This window comes from Hyposmocoma kahamanoa, unplaced genomic scaffold (genome assembly GCF_003589595.1).
Source record: "Hyposmocoma kahamanoa isolate Upper Pololo Valley unplaced genomic scaffold, ASM358959v1 167, whole genome shotgun sequence".
In the NCBI taxonomy this organism is placed as follows: domain Eukaryota; kingdom Metazoa; phylum Arthropoda; class Insecta; order Lepidoptera; family Cosmopterigidae; genus Hyposmocoma; species Hyposmocoma kahamanoa.
Genome location: NW_020653605.1, coordinates 128,746 through 151,167, shown reverse-complemented (window position 1 = coordinate 151,167; position 22,422 = coordinate 128,746). Strand labels below are relative to the sequence as shown.

General features: G+C 37.1%; 3 protein-coding genes across 3 annotated transcripts; 2 read left to right on the top strand and 1 right to left on the bottom strand.

Annotated features, from left to right (window-relative positions):
- The first annotated feature begins 8,088 nt into the window (after positions 1-8,088).
- Positions 8,089-10,232, top strand: LOC113225573 (zinc finger protein OZF-like). The gene has a single exon (XM_026457901.1). The coding sequence runs from the start codon at positions 8,165-8,167 to the stop codon at positions 9,626-9,628; it is 1,464 nt and encodes a 487-aa protein (XP_026313686.1). The 5' UTR covers positions 8,089-8,164; the 3' UTR covers positions 9,629-10,232.
- Positions 10,233-14,488: 4,256 nt separating this feature from the next.
- Positions 14,489-16,929, bottom strand: LOC113225566 (oocyte zinc finger protein XlCOF6.1-like). The gene has a single exon (XM_026457895.1). It carries the CDS (start codon positions 16,867-16,869, stop codon positions 15,592-15,594), a length of 1,278 nt encoding a protein of 425 aa, XP_026313680.1. The 5' UTR covers positions 16,870-16,929; the 3' UTR covers positions 14,489-15,591.
- Positions 16,930-20,618: 3,689 nt separating this feature from the next.
- Positions 20,619-22,198, top strand: LOC113225559 (uncharacterized protein K02A2.6-like). The gene has a single exon (XM_026457887.1). It carries the CDS (start codon positions 20,723-20,725, stop codon positions 22,172-22,174), a length of 1,452 nt encoding a protein of 483 aa, XP_026313672.1. The 5' UTR covers positions 20,619-20,722; the 3' UTR covers positions 22,175-22,198.
- The last annotated feature ends 224 nt before the right edge of the window (positions 22,199-22,422 follow it).

The following is a 22,422-nucleotide window of genomic DNA, read 5'->3' as shown; positions in this document are numbered from 1 at the left end:
GCCTTTTCCTTTATGGAAAGAAGAAAAAAAAAACTTTAAATTCCAACTCCTCACTTCTTCAGAGGAGTGGTTCGTCTGATAAGTAGTTTTGTGCTTGTTGTCACCAACTGATGTGTGAATTGAGGTGTCTCTATTGGAACAGAAATTTCAGAGAATAACCTTTTACCGCGATTACCTCTTTAGCAGTCTCACAAGTAGCTATGTATTCAGCTTCAGCCGTATTTAAAGCTACACAACGCTGCTTTTTAGATTGCCATGTGATAACAGCACCACCATAAACGAGAGAATAACCTGAAAAAGATTTACCATCGAACTCATTTCCCCAACTAGCGCTAGCATAGGAAACCATAGGTTCGCTGCACTTCGTATAGCAAAGCGCCAGATCCACTGTCCCCTTTAAGTACCTCAACACGCGCTTCAGTGCTGCCATATGACTTTCTTCGTTGCAGTTATTATACTGGCTCAGCATTGTTACCGTATATGATATATATATCGGGTCTTGTACAGCAAGCCAAATACAAGAGTGAGCCTACTATTTCTTCGTAAAGAGGTTCAAATGCTTTCTTTCTGATTCGTTCCAATAAAATGCGCTTATTATATAACATCTTTTTGTAATAGAAGATCTTATCGATTAACTTAAATAATGAAAACGCACGTCAATATATGAACTTGCGACTGCCTTAATTAATTTTACTAGAAGGTTTCCTGTTGGTAATTTGATGAATGGTTAATGAAGGTCTCGTGGGAAATTTTTGTGATTTGTTTATTATTTCTCGGATTTCTAACTCTGCTACTCTGCATATTTGGATACCATCTTAGATGGAATAAACTAGACCACCTTCGTCCTCGAAAGCAACGAACTCATACGTATGACCAACTCCAGGTTTTTGTAAAGACAGCGCCCTGTTAATTCTTTGCATTATATATTATTTTGTATTACTCGTGCTACATATCCGGCCATATATGTTATTATTTGCTCACTATATTCGGACATTCGAGGCAACGTGCTGCAAAAAATATCGAAATTACAGATACTACTGCTAATAGATACTACAAAACTGAAAAAAAACCGAAACGTTACTAAACATAAGAAGAAGTGTATTCGGGCGATCTGCGGAGCGTGGTCAAATGATAGTTGTAAACCTTTGTTCCAAAACTTAAACATACTGCCTTTGCCATGCATGTACATTAAGGATATAATTGTATATTTGTAAAGAATCACCCTCAACATTATAAAACGCACGGTCAAATCACTCAAAGACAAACAAGACGTAAAATTATGCACCAATTATTTAAACCTCGCTGCCATAAAGGAATATATGAGAATAACTCGTTCAACATGTCTATACAAATATTTAATCATTTACCATGGGATATTAAGTTACTACAAGGACCTAAATTTAAATCACAATTGACAAAATGGCTTTTGACACATTGCTTTTATAGTAATAAGCAATATTTAGATTGTGCTACAAGTAATGGTCATTAATATAAATTGACATATTTTTAATAAGTTTTTAAAGTATGTAGTAATAATAGAGACCTGTTTAAATTTTATAATATTTGCACACCTGCTTGCAGGTTGAGTACACTGTACCTATTCAAAATCAAGATCTGTAATATACTGTAGTCTGGCAAATAAATAAATAAAAAAAAAAAAAATAATAAATAATAACAAAAAAGTCATAGAATAATTTTGTAATATTGCTAAGGTCATAATAATTTTCGTCCCTTTGTTTTCAAAATCGATCAGAATCGAGAACAGTGTTACCTAACGTATACATCACTATATATTAAATTTGGTCAAATAAATGTACGGACAACAACGCATCAGACTACACATATTTGTTCGAAAATCGCCTCCAGTGCTACGGAACAAAATACGTCAATGTGTAGCTTGATGTGCTGTTGACTGTACAAGCGGCCGTACCACGAAACTGAATGCATTATTCAAGAGTGCGTTCGTTCGATATTCATGGCGTATTAACAAAGGATCACAAATATATCGCACCAAGTAAAAGCCGCAATGTATTACAAACATGAGGCATACATTCGGTTGCATATTTGTTTTCTCGAAATTCATACAAAACAAAATAAAAAAAAAAAAATAAACTATGCATCTTATGATTACATAATCACTTTACCCGTGTATCAACAGTGATGGTGTTTTTGCAGTTTGTAATGGTACAATTATGCATTTTTCGCGTTTTCGACTGGTGTTTATGTGTTTGTGTGCGTGTGTGTGTGCGTGCGCGTGTAAAACGGAACGTTCCCAAAATGAACCTCTACGGGTATGAAATACTCGTATTCAATGCAATAGAAGCACATTTGTAGGCGGCAACACTGCGAATGCTAATCACTGAAGAAGATAAACAAAATTATAAATATTTACTATTGTAACCAATGCACATCGCGTGATTTCGATCCGAATAAACCAATAAAAAGTAATAAAGGTCACAAATACGTTTTTTTTTTTTTTTTTTTTATTAAAAATGGACGAACTCTTGACCACTACCTAGCCCTAGAGCAAAGATGAGGTCTACGTTGGTACGAGCTCGCCCAGGAGATGCCTATTCAATCGCACCTTGAAAATATTCGGGTTGTATGTACTCGGAAAAATAGACGCAGGCAGGGAATTCCAGTCACGGGCTGTGCGCATTATAAAAGATGACGAAAAGCGCTTAGTACGACTTAAAGGAATATCAACCAGGTGAGGGTGATATCCCGCCGTTCGTCTAGATGTCCGATGGTAAAAGGGGGCGGATGGAATGAGCTGGTGGAGCTCATGGGCACACTCTCCGAAGTATAATCTGTAAAAAACCGACAGACCCGCGACCTTTCGCCGATGGGCTAAACTATGAAGTTTATATTCGAGCTCATCGTCGCCAATAAGCCTTCTGGCTCTGCGATCAATCGAGTCAAGAGCCTCTAGTTGGTATTTCGCTGAGCCATCCCACAGGTGACTGCAATACTCCATGCAAGACCGGACCTGCGCTTTATATAAGGTTAAAAGCTGTCCAGGCGAGAAGTATCGCTTCACCTTGTTAAGGATACCCAGCTTCTTGGCTGCAGTTTGTGCTTTAGACTCTATAGAAGCGCCAAAGTTGAGGTTTGCGCTTAATGTCATGCCAAGAAGCTCTAGGCGGTCGGTAACTGGGACAGATACACCCCGAAAAGTAGGAGTCAGATCAAATGGACTCCTTTTTGCGGAAAAAAGACAGGCCTGCGTTTTGGTGGCGTTGAAGCTGACCAGATTGTTGTCACCCCACTGGGCAACAAGACTTAAGGTCAGGTTCGTTCGCTCTACCATAGCCTCTCTCAGCGAACGAATATCTTCCCTGCCGTCTCTTGCGCTAGACAGATATCTCTCGGTAACTGTACTGTCATCTGCATACCCAACTATACCCGGGACCAATAGGTCATTGATGTGTAGCAGGAAAAGAGTCGCCGAGAGAACAGACCCTTGAGGAACTCCAGCATCAATAGCCATCAAGTCAGATGAGCAGCCTTCAATGACTACTCGAATCGACCGTTCCCCAAGGAAATCTGATATCCAGCTGCAAAAGTCGGCAGGGATGCCGTAAGCAGGAAGCTTGCTCAGCAAACTTGCATGCCAAACCCTGTCGAAGGCCTTTGAGATATCGAGCGATACGGCCAGTGCCTCACCGTGTTTCTCGATGGCCTCGCCCCAGCAATGCGTAACATACACGAGAAGATCCCCAGTTGATCGTCCCCGGCGGAAGCCATATTGACGATCACTGAGTAGGTCATTTATTTCAAGGTATGATAGCAGCTTACCGTTCAGAACTCTTTCCATAACCTTGCAGAGTATGGAAGTTATGGCGATTGGTCTGTAATTACAGGGGTCGGCGCGGCTTCCCTTTTTAGGGACTGGTTGCACATTTGCAAGCTTCCATGATTTAGGCACTATTCTCGTTTTTAGTGAGAGGCGGTACAGACACGTCAGTACAGGAGTTAGCTCAGGCGCGCAAAGCCTCAGTACCCGTGCTGGTATACCATCAGGACCACTGGCCTTATTCACATCTAGTCTTCGCAGAGCTCTACGAACCTCTTTTGCGTGGATTGTGACCTCCGGCATTGAAGTGTCACAACGAGGTAAATTTGGTGGATGTTTTGAGCCTGCATCTAGATGCGAATTGCTTGCAAACATTGCAGCAAATAAGTTTGCTTTATCCGTTGCAGAGTGAGCCAGTGATCCGTCAGGTTTCTGCATGGGAGGCAAGGTGGGACGGCAGAAGTTGGATTCAACTGCTTTGGACAGGGACCAGAACTGCTTGCTACCAGGAGGGTAGGATGCAAGCCTGGTCCCGATCCTGCTGACGTATATATTATCAAACCACTTTTTAAATATTCTAAAAGTAGTGTAATAAACTTTCGTGCGGAAAAGGGTTACCATTATTGAAAACTGTGAAGAAAAATACTGATTATATTCATTGGGATGATCCTAACGAGTTGATAGAAAGATTGAGATTGCTTATCCCGTGATGCTGGTAATACTGGCCTAGATATTGAAATTATTTCAATCATAGAAGAATTACGAGAAGCTAATATTATTAGTTGAATAAAATATGCGGTAAGATTCAAAAATATTCAGTCACCGTTTATCTATGGTTTCGTTAACATACAAACATGAATATAGATAAATTTGGTCATCATGTACACAAACGTTTGCGTGTGTCAGAATATTTTGAAATCTTAAACGATACATTAGTGATGTGGGGGCGGATTATGAGAAAAAAACGCCTGGTTGTAAATTGAGCTTCTTGATCTTGGTTTTGCTTGGATCGCGGTGAGATTTGGAACGCCTTCGGAGTCTTGTGCAGTCAATTTTGGAATGTCGTTCCGCTCCCAACGCTCCGCTTTTTATATCATCGCTGGCCCGCCGTGCCGCTCGCATTCTATTCAAGTGTGCGAGCGGGACGGCACCAATGCAGGAGCGGGACGGGAGAACCCTACAGACTCCAAGCAAAACCCCTCTCTCCCTCTCGTTTATTTACCAAACCTTAAACTAAATTAACAACACCAAATTATAATAATAAATCACAATAATAAATTTACAATATTAAAAATTCACATGGGCGCGAACACGTTTTCGTCCTGAACAAGTGAAATCTGATACAGGAGACTATGATTTAAAACTAGCACGTTTACGCGGATTACCATCTCCAATATTTCAAGACGAAGTAGTTAATAAGCAATATATTGATACAACAAACAGTTTTATTCTAAAAAAGAGATTGAGGAAACAATTGAAAGACAAGTCGATTCTTGTTTAAAACATTTGAAAGAAAAACTTTATATGAATATATTGTCTATTTACTATACTAAGACTGACGTTGATAAAATCATTACAAAAATACAGAACAAGACATCACGAGTAAACATACTGTTGTAGAAGAACTCCATAAACCGGCGAGACGGAATTTTCTTCGTTGTGCAACAATAATTAAAGGAATTGGTGGTTTATGGCAAGCAGATCTTATTGACATGAAAAAATATTCTAGTTTTAACAAGAATTTCGAGAATTTCTAGATTTAAATATATACTTGTTGTGATTGATACACTTTCTAAGGTTGCTTGGACGGTGCCAGTAAAATCAAAAGCGAAAGACGATATTGTAAAAGGTATGCAACTAATTTTAAATATTTCAGCTCGTAGTCCTTCTTACTTACAAACAGATTTAGGGAAAGAGTTTTACAATGCTCCTTTTCAGAAATTAATAAAAAAAAGTATGGTATTAAACATAATTCAATATTTTCCACAAAAAAGCATCAATAGTTGAAAGATTGATTTTTTAAATATTTTAGTCTAAAAGGAAAATATGAATAGTTGGGAAATAATTAAATATGTCTGTTAAATCCATAGATATAGAAAAAAAGGGGAGATATGGTATGAGGGCGTGGTTCGTGTCGCCTTGATATGGTCAAAATGATCATATCGAGGTCAAAATGACCATTTCGAGGCGACACGCTTACAAACATCGCCACAGTGACATAGCGATCGTTGTACATACAAGATCTTTCGTAAAACGTGAAAATGCCAAGTTGTAGAGATACACCTTGTAAAAATTGGTGTGAAAACAAAAATTTTAAAACCCTTTGAGATAACATTCCACCGGCTATTTGCATTTTTAATTACTATTTCTATTATTATTCAATGTATTCATTTTGTGTCCATACAAATTTCCAGACTCAAATATAGTGTTCATTCACGAAGACTGATGTTTATCGACAATAAATTTTTACTGAAATGTTTGAATTTCTTACTATGATTTTTGTAATTAAAGTCCTTACAAAAAGCGGATCTCACGAATTTTTCTATATGCTTGTCTTTGTATTTGGTTTTTTCAACGACTTTTTAGTCGTAGCGCCATCCATAAGAAATCTATGAAAGATTTATCACCCAGTTAGTGCCTTTACAGTTACCAATCCTGGCGAGAGATGTCGCTCAATGTTCAATTTTTTTTTTAAATTACTCCACTAGTTTGTTATAATTATTAATACAAAGATCGAACACTCAGAAAAAATTCCTTCGATCCGGCCGGATTCGAACCGACGTCTTCTAGCTTACCGTGCCAGACGCTATACCAACTATACCACGCAACGAACTAGCGGATCTCACGAATTTTTCTATATGCTTGCGTCGTGTCTTTGTATTTGGTTTTTTCAACGACTTTTGAAAAAACCAAAGTGTTCGATCTTTGTATTTATAATTTTGCTTCGAGCGTGAAAAAGTGAAATAGATCAAAGAACTTTGTGAAAATTGTAATATGATAGAATTAGCTAGGTAGCGAAGCAATGTGCGGTCAAAAACGCTATTTGTTTATTAAAATGGTATTTTGATAATCATAATGTAACCAGTTTCAATTTTTTTCACCGTAAATACTGCATTAATTTCAATAAATGTATTCACTTTTATTATGTTCTCCAACACAAAAGCTGAGTCATGTTTAAAGTGAAGTTTGCTGTACTTAATTAGGATAGAAATATTGTATTTCAGCAAATAAAAAGTACACATACCTACTTAATACAAAATTAATGTATTCTTTATTTTACAAAATAAATGTATAATAAAAAATCTTAAAATTGAATAATTGTATTTTATTGCGTTTGGACAGGGTTGCTTGCTCGTCGCGCTGAGTTGCTTCGGCGCGGTCAAGGTCTATAACAAATAGATATTTAAAACTTAAGGGTGAATCAGTGAAATAAAAATATGAACAATAAAAACAATAAAATTAAAAAGAAATGAAGATGAAACATTACCTAAGTACGTTTGGCTACTGGATAAAACTGACCTAGTTATATCTATGTTGCTCGCTTCTTCATTCCTGTGACCTATGTCGGCGCCAATTAGCTAGAGTAACTGTATCGTTTTGTTTATTATGGGATCGCTTTCACTATATATCAGATATTGCGTTTTACTAAATGATGCCACTTGCACTTCAGATGCAGTTTCTTCACATTTTGAGAGTTCTAAAAACGTAATATGTACTTAGGAATTTTATCGTCCATCGAGAGAACGTTGCTAGCATGCATAGTTGTTTTTGATTCAGACATTTTGATTTTATTTTTGTAAATTCCCGCCTCTAGGAAAATGTATATTCGCGCTCTATTATTTAACCCCCTTACTATCAAGTGTTTGTTTACAATTACGGTGCCCTATTTTTTGTATGAAATCGGTTTTCTCCTTGTGAGTATAGTGTAGGTACTGTCGGTACTGTGTACTATTATAGTCTTTGAGTTCCTGTGTCCACAATGCGCCCTATTATATCTTTCTAATTTGTGAATGTGCCGGACATTCCTGGGTCGTACATTTGTACGTTGATGTATTGTATGTACATTGACGGCTCTGAAATCGTAAACAATGCAGGCACCATCTCCCGTGGTCCAACTTACCAACACCGGTTAATGTCCTATTAGAGCTCAGCGAATTTTTTTTTTGTTTCGTTTTTTTTCTTTCAACCGTGACATTGGCAAAATCATCATTTCTCATACTGATGGAGCCATAAAAATAAAAATCCAATCTAATCCAGGCACCATCTTTTTAAATTGTGACAGGCATCGCAATAGATACCTACGAGTATTTACGACCGCCTCTGTAAGCAAAAAGACGCCAAATTATAATTAATCTACATCAACGAACAATGTCGTACACGGACCTACAAGATGTTATGAACGTTAAGAAGGAGGCAAGCGAATTAGAAGACAACCCTTACTGCCCTTTGAGTGTCCACTTCAAACAAGAAATTAGTGTTGCGGAAGAAAAACAAAAGAAGGAGGAGTTGGATCTGTATAGAGATCATGAAATTAAGGAAGAGTTAGTCATAGGACCTGTGGTGTTGCAACCTACTGATTTAGAACTAGCAAAATGTGTGCAAAACACATCTGATGGGTTGAATGTTGATACTCGACCATACAAGTGTAATATTTGCACTAAATGCTTCATAGACACCTATCAACTTAAGTCTCATTTAAGGACTCATACTGGAAAGAAGCTGTTTGCATGTGAACAATGTAATGAATTATTTATTCATAAAGTAAGTTATAATATACATTTATTAACTCATACTGGAGGGAGACCATTTAAATGTGAGTACTGTAACAAAGTCTTTAAGTATAAATCAATTTTTAGTGCACATTTAAACACTCATACCAGAGAGAAGCCGTTCAAATGTGAACATTGTAATGAATCTTTTACCCGTAAAGCAAGTTATAATAAACATGTACCACATCATTTTGGAGAGCGACCGTACAGGTGTCAGCACTGTAACAAAGTTTTTGAGTTTAAATCAAAATTTAATTCACATTTATTGACTCATACTGGAGAGAAACCGTACATTTGTGATACTTGCAATGAATGTTTTAGAAAGAAATTTGATCTTAAAACTCATATAATGCTCCATACTGGACAAAAACCATACAAATGTAACATTTGCAATGCATGTTTTACATTGAAAACCCATCTTAAACATCATGTGTTGCTCCATACTAGTCAAAAACCGTACAAATGTGACCATTGTAACAAATTTTTTGCTTGGAAATCAAGTTATCGTTATCATTTAAGGACTCATTCTGGACAGACACCATATAAGTGTGATCTCTGTACCAAAGTTTTTCCATACAGATCAGGTATTATTAACCATATAAAAACTCATACCAGAGTGAAATCATACAAAATTGACCTCTGCAACAAAGTTGAAAAAAAGTGTTACATATGTGACTATTGTAACAAATTGTTTCCTTACAAATCAGCTTTGATTATACATATAAGGACTCATACTAGAAAGAAACTGCTGTTCAGATGTGAACAATGTAATGAATGTTTTACCCGTAAAATAAGTTATAATAAACATGTAATGGCTCACACTGGACAGAGACCATACAAATGTGACTATTGTAACAAGGAATTTGACTATAAATCAAGTTTTGATACACATTTAACGACTCATACTGGAGAAAAACCACACAAGTGTGATATTTGTGAAAATAAAAGTTATAAAAGAAAACAAACCCTTAAGGCTCATATAATAAAATATCATGTTGAGAAAATGTCGACTTGTCCCATGGTCCAGTTGTCCATAACATTAAAACAACTACAGAAAAAGTAGAAGTACCAATGCCATCAACTAATACTGTATTATTCATTTGTGCTACATGTTAATAAAGACAAAGATTAAATAAAAAACTATGTGTCTGTAAGTGCAATACCTATTTGCAAAGTATTTTCAAAAGTGTTACTGGACAGACTGCTAAAACTAACTCAAAGAAATAGCTGGAATCCAGAAATGCAAAATTTCTCAAAATTGTCAGTCATGCAGAAATCTTTTTTAAAAACACCATATAATAACGACATACTCACTATACATATATGATATAATAGTTTATACCCATTAAAACTTGAGCACTTATGAGCGACGTACAGGCAGAGGCAGAAAGTTACGAAACCTGGGAAAATAAAATCAGTTGCCCACTGTACCAAACTCGCAACTCGAAATTCGCGAGTAATAGGTCCCTATTCTACAAACATCTACCCACAAATCTGAAAAGTGTTAGAAACAAAACGTTTAATACCCGACTAAAACTCCTTTTATTGAATAATGAATTGTACAGTGTCGAAGAGTTCAAGTGTGATTTTGTTTTACTTGACTTCATTGTATTTCAACAGGCAGTAGTTATAGTACTTTATTTTATATTCATTATGATTGTTCGCATTAGTAACGATCATATTATCCTTTGACATTGTATTTTGAACTCTAATATTGTGATATTGATAATATGAAATAAATGTTTATATTCTATTCTTGTTGTTTAAACTGTTTAGGAAAACTCTGTTGCACATAAATAAAATGGGACCATCCAGATGTTCCCAAGGCTCAAAGATTGAAATTCAAAGAAAATTGTATGGACAACGGCACATCAGACAACACGTTTTTGTTCGAAAATCCATTGCAACGGAACAAGATACGTCAATGTGTAGCTTGATGTGCTGGCGTGTGTACAAATTTGAGGCAATACACAAATATGCTAATTAACCACTCATTTGTTCCCAGATGTGTGATTACACTGCACCACTTTTTAGATTATTAATTTTCAATTCAAGTGAAGTTGCGTCATGATTTGTTTAAAAACGTACACTGTACAGGGTGAAATTAAATCTATAGAAATATTTTAAAGTAGGTAATTTAAATAAGGAATATAATAAAACCATTAATACCTACTTAGAGCCCTTAAGTGGCAGGTTTAAGAAAAATATATTGGAGGTTTGTGAGGCTTATACCTTGCAACATGGTCGAAAATATAATGAAAAAAAGAGCGAGTTCATGCTTTTATAAGAAAAAATAAGGGTCCTTCTCACGTCCCCGTTGAAATGTGTTAACAATTTCAAATACCTGGATCATATAGGACATGAAAGATGATATGGACATAGAGAGGGAACGCAGGGCATTGTCAGTTAGAAGTGGTACGTTGGCTCCCAGGTTCGCTCGATGCAGGGGGTCTGCTCTCGATCTCGTCCGAAACAATTACTGCCAAACAAGCAATACTTGACCAAATGAAAAGACGCGTGATGCGAATGAAGCTTCATACTGGATACTTGTCTTTTAATTTTGTCGAATATTACTTATTTGACAGTAATTGTTTCGGACGGAGATCGAGAGACCCGTAGTATTGAAGTTAAACTAACTTTTTTCCGTGCATTCTGTCAAAGTTTTTACACCTGCGACCTGTGGGCTAATTCTAAGCTGAATAGCTACAATGCCATGCGGGTCCCGTACAATAACGTTTTCAGGGCCCTGTCGGGGCTGCCGCGGTACTGAAGTGCTTCAGGCATATTCGTAGACGACTTCTATGCCATACCTACTACGCAAAAAGACCGCGTCAGTGTTGCATCGTATACGAGGGAGCGCCAACGGGATCCTGAAGATGATAGCAGAAAGTTTCTATTCGGTCATTCTTAGAAAATGTGTAGTTTGATGATCGGCCACTACCGACTAATCCTTTAAGCGCACTCATTCATTCGAGATATACACACTCCTTGTTTGATTACAATTAAATAAATAATAATAATAACGCACACACTCAACATAGCCCTGCACTAAGGAAACCCTGTGTCGCAAGTGCCATGTGTGTGTGTGTCCTCACACATAGACAACCACAAATTACACCCAAACTCACGAGAGAAATAAAGTAGGCCACACAAATACTTCTCTCCGGCCTGGAAATGAACGAACCCGGAGACCTTTGCGTGGCAGTCCGGTTAGGCCACGGAGGCAGTTAATTATATTTTAAATTTACAAAATAAATATTAATAAATTATAACTGTATTGAAAAAAATATTATGATTATAATTATTATTTCGGACATCTATTTTAGACTCTCGCCTCACCTATTATTATTATTATTATTGTATATTACTATAAAGACATTGCATATCATTAAATAGGTACATATTTTTTGTTTTTTAGCGTACCTACATGTTACTAACATAGTTCTTATGGTTTTGTTACTTATTTGTCTGAAATTAAATTATTTTATTTTATTTTATTTTATATAATTATTATTAACAAAAAAAGTCTTATCTAAATAAACAAAGCATCAACCAAAACATTTATTTATTTCATTTGAGAATTTACAGCTATTAAAACAATGTAATGTATACACAAACATGTTATTAATTAATATTCTTCAATAAAACTAGTTATTTCTTACTTTAAAACTTTCTTCTATTCAATTTAACTCAAAAACTTAACTCAACCGCGATTACATATTTTTTCTTCTATTTTTGTTTTTTTTTAAACCAGAGATCACATTATTACACCGCGTTTACACTATCGTCGATTGTTTCGACGAATGTTTCGTAAACGTCGAAACAATCGTGTCGAGAGGTTGAAACGCGTTCATACATTCGTGCAATACGCGATGTGTTGCACGACACGCATGTGGATGACCAAAACTACTAATATTATTTCATAATTCAAATTAGTATACTTATTTGATATGCTACTTCATAATACAAGGCTTCATTGTTGATATATATTTTTTGTATTATTACAGTAAAAACATATTACCCTTAAGCTAATTTTATTTAACCAAAATTAAAAAAGTTAATACACTAGACACTACCTAAGATAAATCATCTTGTACAGAATTGTAATATAAGACATGCTTTGTTTCTGTACGTTAATTGAGAACTCCAATATACGCCAATTTCATACAGAGCGTATTAAAGAGGCCATTGAGCGGAACAAAGGCTCCAAGGTGTTCGCGAGAGACCTGTTTATTGGGCAAAGCCAACTGACGAAGCTACAAACTGATGACGGTAGCATCATTTCATCTAAGCCTGAAATCCTGAGGGAGATAGAGAGTTTCTATCAACAGCTATACTCCACGAAAGCACCTGTTGAAAGCGAGGTTAAAGACCCCAGAGCCAAGCTTACCCGACATTATACCGAAGATATCCCGGACGTCAGCCTGTATGAGATTAGTGTGGCTCTCAAACAACTCAAGAACAACAAAGCGGCGGGCGATGATGGAATCACTACAGAACTTCTGAGAGCGGGCGGCAAGCCGATACTAAAAGTCCTCCAGAAGCTTTTCAATTCTGTCATCGTCGAAGGTCAAACGCCAAAGGCATGAGGCAGAAGCGAGGTCGTTCTATTCTTCATAAAGGGTGATAAAATACTCTTGAGGGACTATCGGCCAATCTCGCTTCTGAGCCATATCTATAAGTTGTTTTCGAGAGTTATCACGAGTCGTCTCGCTCGCAGGTTTGACGACTTCCAACCTCCCGAACAAGCCGGTTTCCGAAAGGGTTTTAGTACCATAGACCGCATCCATACGCTGCGGCAGGTTATACAGAAGACTGAGGAGTATAACCGGCCACTCTACTTAGCGTTTGTGGACTATGAGAAGGCCTTTGATTCGATCTAGACCTGGGCGGCGCTGCAGTCTCTCCAAAGGTTCCAAGTAGACAATAGGTATAGAGGTGTTAAGGTACTGTGACTCGCTGGCTTAAATAAAAACCACATTAATTTTATATGAACTGTATTTCTTGAGTTCTGACAAATATTACACAACCATCACCCTTGGCAGTGTTGCCATAACTAAAATATATTCGTGTGTGTATCGTACATGTACTTATACAAAAACGCCACTATGTCAGTCCGATTACAGGATCAGAGCTCTAATCCTATCCAACTGCAACGAGGCGTGAGACAGGGAGATGTGATATCTCCGAAAATGTTCACTGCTGCGTTGGAGGATATTTTCAAGCTTCTGGACTAGAAAGGACTTTGCATCAACATCAATGGCGAGTACCTAACACACCTTCGATTTGCCGATGATATAGTTCTTATGGCTGAGACCTTGGGCGACCTGAACACAATGCTCGAAGACCTCAGTAGTGTTTCCCAAAGAGTGGGTCTTAAGATGAACATGGACAAGACGAAGATCATGTTGAATGTCCATGTTGTACCCGCTCCAGTTAAAATTGGGAGCATTACACTCGAAGTTGTTGACCATTACGTATCCTGGGGCAGACAGTCCAGTTAGGTAAGTCCACCTTTGAGAAAAAGATCTCTCGTCGAATCCAGCTCGGATGGGCAGCGTTCGGGAAACTACAAAAAATCTGAGCGTCCAAATTACCTCAATGTCTCAAGACGAAAGTCTTTGACCAGTGTGTGTTGCCAGTGATCACATAAGGATCAGAAACGTGGTCCCTCACTATGGGCCTCATAAGAAGGCTCAAGGTCACTCAGCGGGCAATGGAGAGAGCGATGCTTGGTATTTCCCTACGTGATAGAATCAGAAATGAGGAAATCCGTAGGAGAACTAAGGTAATCGACATAGCTCAAAGAATTGCTCAGCTGAAGTGGCAGTGGGCGGGGCACATAGCTAGGCGAACCGATAGACGTTGAGGCGGAAAGGTTCTTCAATGGCGACCGCACACCGGACGACACTCAGTGGGTAGGCCCCCCACCAGGTGGACCGACGATCGTCGTGGAGATCGTTGGGGGAGGCCTATGCCCAGCAGTGGGCGTCGTATGGCTGAATGATGAATTGAGAACTCAACAAAACTCGCAATAATACAATAAACATAATTTTTCATAGTGGCATTATAGTACCTTTCGTTTGTTACAATTAAAAATATGACTAAACATATTTTGGGTGCAATCCCATTATGTCGTGACGACAGATAGTCGTGCAGATTAAAGTGTGTCGTAACCTGTATATTTAAATGAAGTCGTTCACGACATTTTTGACGTTACGACCAGACGGTGCCGTGATAAGGCCGGCGCAGACTGACGTTGCGGCACGGCACGGCACGTCGAAGCGCGTCGCGGCATGCCGAAGCGCGTTGCGGCATGCCGCGGCACATTCGCTGCGCGCCATTCGCCGAAATCGCCGCCGCACTAGTTTCAAACCTTATTTCAATTAGTTTAATTGTCATAATTCTGTGACCGACGTGACTTGCGGGAGGTCTGTGGAATGAAACGGCATGCCACGACGTGCCGCGGTATAATTGTATCGAAATAAAGTAATGTGAATTCTAACCTCGATGAAATAAGGATAAAAATAACTTGATCAAAAATAAAATCCTTTGCCGTGCCGACAAAAACGACACGATAAAAATGTGACGACAGATAACCGTAGCGTCAAACGATTCTGTCGTGCAAAAGACAAGGCGGCTGTCGTCGCGATCAAGTGGGAACAGCTAGACACGAGTCGTTAAACGATAAAATAAACGTATACAACTTAGTTACGACAGATAGTCGTGATAATGAGAGCAGGCTAGACGCGACAGTTGTCCAATATAAATAAAACGTTACAACATAATGGGAACGTGCCGTGACTCTATAAATTAAGTGAGATTTAGAAGCTAACATCCAGTACAATAGAGTAAACTTTGATTACAATGTAACTGTTGAATTTGCAATATATTTGCAAATTCAACAGTTCAACAATAGGACATTCTCACAACACAATTAAAGTACCCATTTTAATGTACAGCTCCTCTTCAGCATGAATCTTTAAATGCTTTTTACAAGTTCTTTTAAAGCAAAGGTTTACATTTTTATACTTTTTCTCCAGTATGGACCCTTACATGACGCTTAAGTTCATGGTTAGCCGTAAAACATTTTTTGCAAATATCACACTCATATGGTTTATTACCATTATGTGCCATTACATGACACTTAAGTTGATATTTTCTTATAAAATATTTATTGCAGATTTCACATTCATACGGTTTCTTGCCAGTGTGGGCCATTATATGACACTGCAGTTGATATTTTCTTCCAAAACGTTCATTGCAGGTTTCACACTCGTATGGTTTTTTACCAGTATGGGATATCATATGGCACTTAAGTTGATGTTTTCTTATGAAACATTTATTGCAGATTTCACACTTGTATGGTTTTTTACCAGTATGGGTCATATTATGACACTTAAGTTGATAACTTCTTGTAAAACATTTATTGCAAATCTCACAAATGTATGGTTTCTCTCCAGTATGAGTTCTTAAATGTGTTTCGCAATCTGCTTTACGAACAAAAGATTTGTTACAGTGATCACATTTGAATGGTCGCTCTCCAGTATGAACCATTATATGAGTGTTAAGTTCCGGTTTTCTTATAAAACATTTATGGCAAATATCACACTTGTATGGTTTCTCTCCAGTATGAGTTTTTAAATGTGTTTCACAATCTACTTTACGGACAAAACATCTCTCACAGTGATCACATTTGTACGGTTTCTCTCCAGTGTGGACCATTATATGACACTTAACGTGATATTTTCTTGCAAAACGTTTATTGCAAATATCACATTTGTATGGTTTCTCTCCAGTATGAGTCAACATGTGAGCTTTAAGCACTTGTTTTTTTGTAAAATATTTGTGGCAAATATCACATTTATGATGTTTCTCTCCTATTTCAATGCTTAAATTTTTATTACAAATTGGTTTACAGGGAAAAGTATCATTACAATGTTCACATAGGCTTGGCTTCTTTCCAGTATGAGTTATTTTGTGACGCTTAAGATGGTGTTTACTTGTATAACATTTAGTGCAAATATCACATTTGTGTGGTCGAGTATCAACATTCAATTCATCAGAATTATTTTGCACACATCTTTCTTGAACTAAATCAACAGGCTGCAACACCACAGGTCCTACGACCAATTCTTCCTTGATTTCATGATTTGCGTAAAGTTCCTGCTTTTCCGTAATGCGGTCTTCTGCAACATCAACTGGCTCTTGTTTAATGTGGACATGCCTATGTAAACTCGTTGGGCTGTTTTCTAATTCGTTTGCCTCCTCCTTAATTTTCATATTTAGGTCTGATTGGGACATTGTGAGTAAGGTACAATATTACCGACACATTATTACTTTTCCTTTAATGGCGATCACCATGCTTGGACGAGTATCAGTTTTGTTATATGTTGCCTGTTAATTCATTTCGAGAACGCCAATGATTAAACCTAATTGTAATAATATCTTTCTAACACAGACTATTAGATTCTTTCTAATTTGTGGACTAGGCAGCAGCCAGCAGCAGCGAAACATTTATTTTTTAATCTCTCTCTTCTTTTTTTTTCTTATTTCTTGGCACTATGACGTCCAGCCTTTGGCCAGATGGCAATCTTCATTGAGTTGCCAATTTTTTAGAATTCTTCCAAATAAATATTTGCTCCTTCTTGAGACGGATATCATTGTTGCCACAGTTGTTGTTGTAGAACTTTGTTGTGGGTTTTTGGATATCTCTCCCTTCGGTCGATAAATAACAAAATAAATCAATTGTACTCGTACAGTACTACACCACCAACAAACTTGATATTTCATTCATTTGACATTTGTCATAGGGATGAGGTAAAGGCGATAGATTTTTAATGTATTGATTTTTGAAGCCAAAGTTCTCTTATAATAAATAAAAATTCACATAGTTTGATTTTTCTGACGTATTTTGAACAATGTGTAGATATGTCAACGTTTTGAATTATATTGAAGATTTATGCCTTGATGTCTTTCAATATCTGATATTGAAAGTACCTTCTACAGTACACGGTGAAAGTGTTCATGATCTTGTAAGAGAGGTTCTACCTTTTCTAAGAAGCTCTAGGACCTCGAGTGTGTAAATTGTTACTGAGATAATTAGCCCCGTGACCGGAATAGTTAGTGTTTAACAATTATTAATATGAAATTGGCTCTCAATGCCTGGTGAATACTAACCCAACTTAGATAAGTTTCCTGCCAAGGCTTAACGCCTAGGAAATAGTATTTAAAATGCTAAATTATCACCTATGTGATTATAATATTGATAATGTTTACTACATTATAAGGAACTCAAATAGTTTCTTTCTTACTTCTGTTATTCAAGGTGTGACGGGAATTCTGTTTTAGGTGAATTAGGCAGGGCATGAGGTGGGCCTATTATTCTTCCCTTATCTGTCATCCTACTTCTCTAGTTACATAAATCGCATGTAACTAGTTTACATTAATGGAACATTACTTCTCATCTTGCATCAATTAGCTACCTATGTACCCTTCAGGTATGCTGTTATCTATTTGATACATACCCGGTGTGCTCTATGTATTTATACTTGAGTTTAAATGATACTGTGGTACCATGTGAATGAAGCTATGATACTATTACCAGTATTGACATCTACAAATTACAATAAAGTATCATAAATACTTTTATTGTCCAAATAATCATTAGAATCACTTATTATCATTTAATCACTTATCATTATTAAAAACGCCCCGGAGTACGTAGTAGAGGTTCACGATACGAGAGCGGAGGTGGTCTGTTGTGGAACAACATCTATACAATCAGACTGTTGTGGGGGGTCTCGTATACCTCATAATCTTTTTTGTTGAGGGCATGTTTTCTCTTAATTCTTACTCCTTAAAATTCTTTTAAAATCTATATCATACTTGTCTATATTTATATGAATATCTCACGTACCTCTTAAAAAATCACAGGTTACATACTTATTCACTTAAAACACCACGTAACAATAGGTCCTAACTAAACTAGATGATCACATAATTGAATTTTATTATGGCTATTTTTATAGATTCATAGTATCTTCTATGCGTTGGTACTACTTTGCTATATATATAATGAGAATCCTGAGAGCGGTATGTACGTGGATGATTCGGAAACGGTACAAATAGGCCGCTATTATAATTTGAAAAACCTGATGAATTTATTTTATTCAAACTTGTATTAAGACATTTCAGGACGCTAACGAATTCTTTTAATTATGATTTTGCCATTGTTCTGGAGAAGGAAAAAAGTTACATCATCCTTTGACTATATTAAAATTTCTAGTTCTTATAAGTATAAGCCTAGCACTTGATACGTCCGTTATTTTGTTTCAATTTCATTTCATTAATATAATGTTTGTATACACACACAACATATCTAACTAATTCTAAGCCTTGATACCGGATTTGCCAAAAAATAAAATCTACTTACACGTTTCATTATTGTAGGTACACATTATATTTGAAGATAGTTCAAATCGATCGTGATCGCGATCCTTTCATTTGGTCGTCTGGCAATAAGAAGTACTTAAAATTTAACAAAGTTTGCAAGAGTTTATAGTGAAAAATTGTCCCCTGAAACAGGTCTCGTTTACGAAAATAAATACAATACAATACAAAATACTTTATTTCTCTCATAAAGGTCTATAAGTAGTTACATTTCATATATAATAACACTTCGTATATAAAATAGTACTAACATTAACCACTGAATGCAGAAAAACTAGTCTTCAACCACCATAATTTGCCTTTATGGAAATTTGAGTACTAAATTTACAGATAAAGTTACTTAACTTCATAGTTCTTTAAATAAACAGATTGTCAACGACTCTGGAGTTCCTGTTTAGCCTATTACTATAATTTTTAATAAATAAATCAATTTATTTAGCGTACTGATTATGAATTTTTCTTGGCTTTAAACATCCGGTATCCGGCCGGATATTGTTGTATTAACCGGTATCCGGCCGCATAGTAAAAATAGGCCGGATACCGGACAGTTACCGGATATCCGTTTCATCTCTAATAAAAACTGATCTCGATATTAGTAGACAAACTGTCAAAATAAGAATAAAGAAGGCAATAACGCAATTAGTAATCATTAGAACGTTGTAACTTTCACAATTCAGTAATTTTTGGCAAAATTTTATCTTCTTTCGCAATCTATCGATAAAACTATCGACACGAACTACATAATTGTTTAAAATTTTACGAAAACTGTCAACACTTTTGTGTGTCGTGCGGCGACTAAAAAAGTGGTTGGCGACTCGGCGATATTTAGGCTATGTTTGAAATAGGAAAAAGGCTCTTTTAGGCTACTTAATAAAATGTCTGGGGAATTACAAATTTTATTGGATTTTGTGGGGAATGGAATTTCTTGCTTTTTAGGGATTTTATGGCTTGGGCGAACATCGGCTACTAGAGATGGGTCATGGATAAATATCATTGAGATAAATACTCAGTAGAAAGATACATATGGATAAATATCCGTATAAAAATAAAAATGGATAAATATCCATATTTATCCATTTTTACTCGATATTTATCCAAAAACGTGGATAAATATTTTTATTCGTGGTTTATTATGCATATTTAGTAAAACAAAGTATAATTTTAAGCTTAATTGTAAACATTGATACAATTTAGTAGCATGTACATGTAGTATATTGCTTGTTATACCTTTTTTCTATACGCAGTGATAAAAATAATCCTTTTAAGTACCGAAAATCCCTGTATTTTTACGTGAACCTAATTATTATTGTTATATATATATATACACTATGGTTGGTAGATCTATGGATACAATTGACACTGTAAATGTCTTCTGCAAATAATAAAAATGCTTGGATTATGTTAATATTAGTTTATTTCATTGGCGACGAGGAGTAACCAAACAAAATGAATAAGGAACAATTCCAAGAATTTCTACAATTACAAAAAAATCAGCAACAACAGATTTCGGACATTTTGCAACAACTTGTGTTGCAGCAACGACCAGCAGTGGAGCTCCCCTAGCACTGATCATAAGCCATTGATTCACGTTTTGGGGCCACAACGTAACTTGCCGAAAATTGTCAATAACCGTCTAGTGCGTTGGGCTTTAATCATTGGAGGGTATGACTACGATATAGTTTTTACAAAAGGGCATCTAAATTTTATGGCTGATTTTCTTTCTAGGATGCCCAATCCAGAAGATAAACCGTCTAATGCAGAATTGACAGTACACAGAGTGGTAGCTCAGTTGCAGCATGAAAGAGTTTCGGATATTGCGTTAACAGAGGACAGTGTACGAGGCGCGACAAGGAAGGACCCTTTGCTTAAACAGGTATCAGAGTACATTAAGACCGGCTGGCGTGAAAATTTTTATTCAGATGACTTAAAGCCCTATGCTCGGAAGCGCACTGAGTTGTCCATTGAAAATAAGATATTAATGTGGCAAGGTCGAATAGTAATACCGAACACCCTGAGAAAGGCCACCTTGGAATATCTGCATACAGGACACCCAGGCATATCCGCAATGAGAGCGCTAGCACGTTTTTACGTATGGTGGCCGTCCATTGACGATGACATTGAGGAGTACATTAAACGTTGTCGCAAATGCCAAGAGAATCGGCCGAACAACGCTGAATTGCCTATATACTCGTGGTCCGTTCCTGACAACCCGTGGGAAAGGCTACACATTGATTTTGCAGGCCCGTTCGAGGGAAAATATTGGTTTGTCTTAGCAGATGCGCTTTCGAAATGGGTCGAAATTAAACCCATGAACCAGATAACCACTTCTAAACTGTGTGAAGAGTTAGATTCCATTTTCACCACCTTCGGCTTCCCTCAATTCTTGGTTTCTGACAATGGACCACAGTTTACTTCTCAGGAATTTCAAGACTATTGTAGAGACAAGGGTATTCTACACATAAAATCATCCCCGTACCATCCCCGGACTAACGGTTTGGCTGAACGTCTGGTTCGCACTTTCAAATCCAGGCTATCATCAAGTGCCAGTGACCATCTCACCTTGAAAAGACGACTAGAAAATTTCCTTTTTTCCTACCGCATAACACCTCATTCCACCACCGGTAAGAGCCCAGGACAACTTATGTTCGGACGTCAGCTGCTTTGTATTTTGGATAACGCACGCCCTAACTCTAAAAAGGCCCTGCAGCATAGGCAGATACAGGCTAATATAAATTCAGAAAATTTAACACCATGTTTTAGATCGGGGGACAGCGTGTTTGTCCGAGCCCGGGATGGGTCACGATGGGAACCTGCTACCATATCCAGACGTACGCATAGATACTCGTACACCGTAGACACAGCCAATGGGGTAGAAAGGAGATATCATGCTGATCAAGTGCGTTCCCGCTTAGCCGACCATATCAGTCCAGTTTCTACTGATGGCTCTCAGGCCACACACGACCCGCATCATATAAACACCAGTGAGGTGGAACCCCTTGCAAGTTCGTCAGGAACGCAGAACTCAGCTACCACCCCAATGCGGCCATGCGCTGCTACTACGCATTCGCCACCTACCACGGCGTCCCTACAGCAAGCATCAAAGCGCCATGAGCGCACCATCAGGCGACCTCGGCGGCTTATCGAGGAGATGTTGTAAATTGTAGGGATGGACGAATGTTATATATATATATACACTATGGTTGGTAGATCTATGGATACAATTGACACTGTAAATGTCTTCTGCAAATAATAAAAATGCTTGGATTATGTTAATATTAGTTTATTTCAATTATTTAAATGCGTAGTTTGTTAAAAAAAAATTGTTACTAAGTTGGTCCGTTTTCGTTAATTTGTTTCATTTACATTTGTTCAGCTTCGTATATAGAATAAGGGCGCTCCCTTACC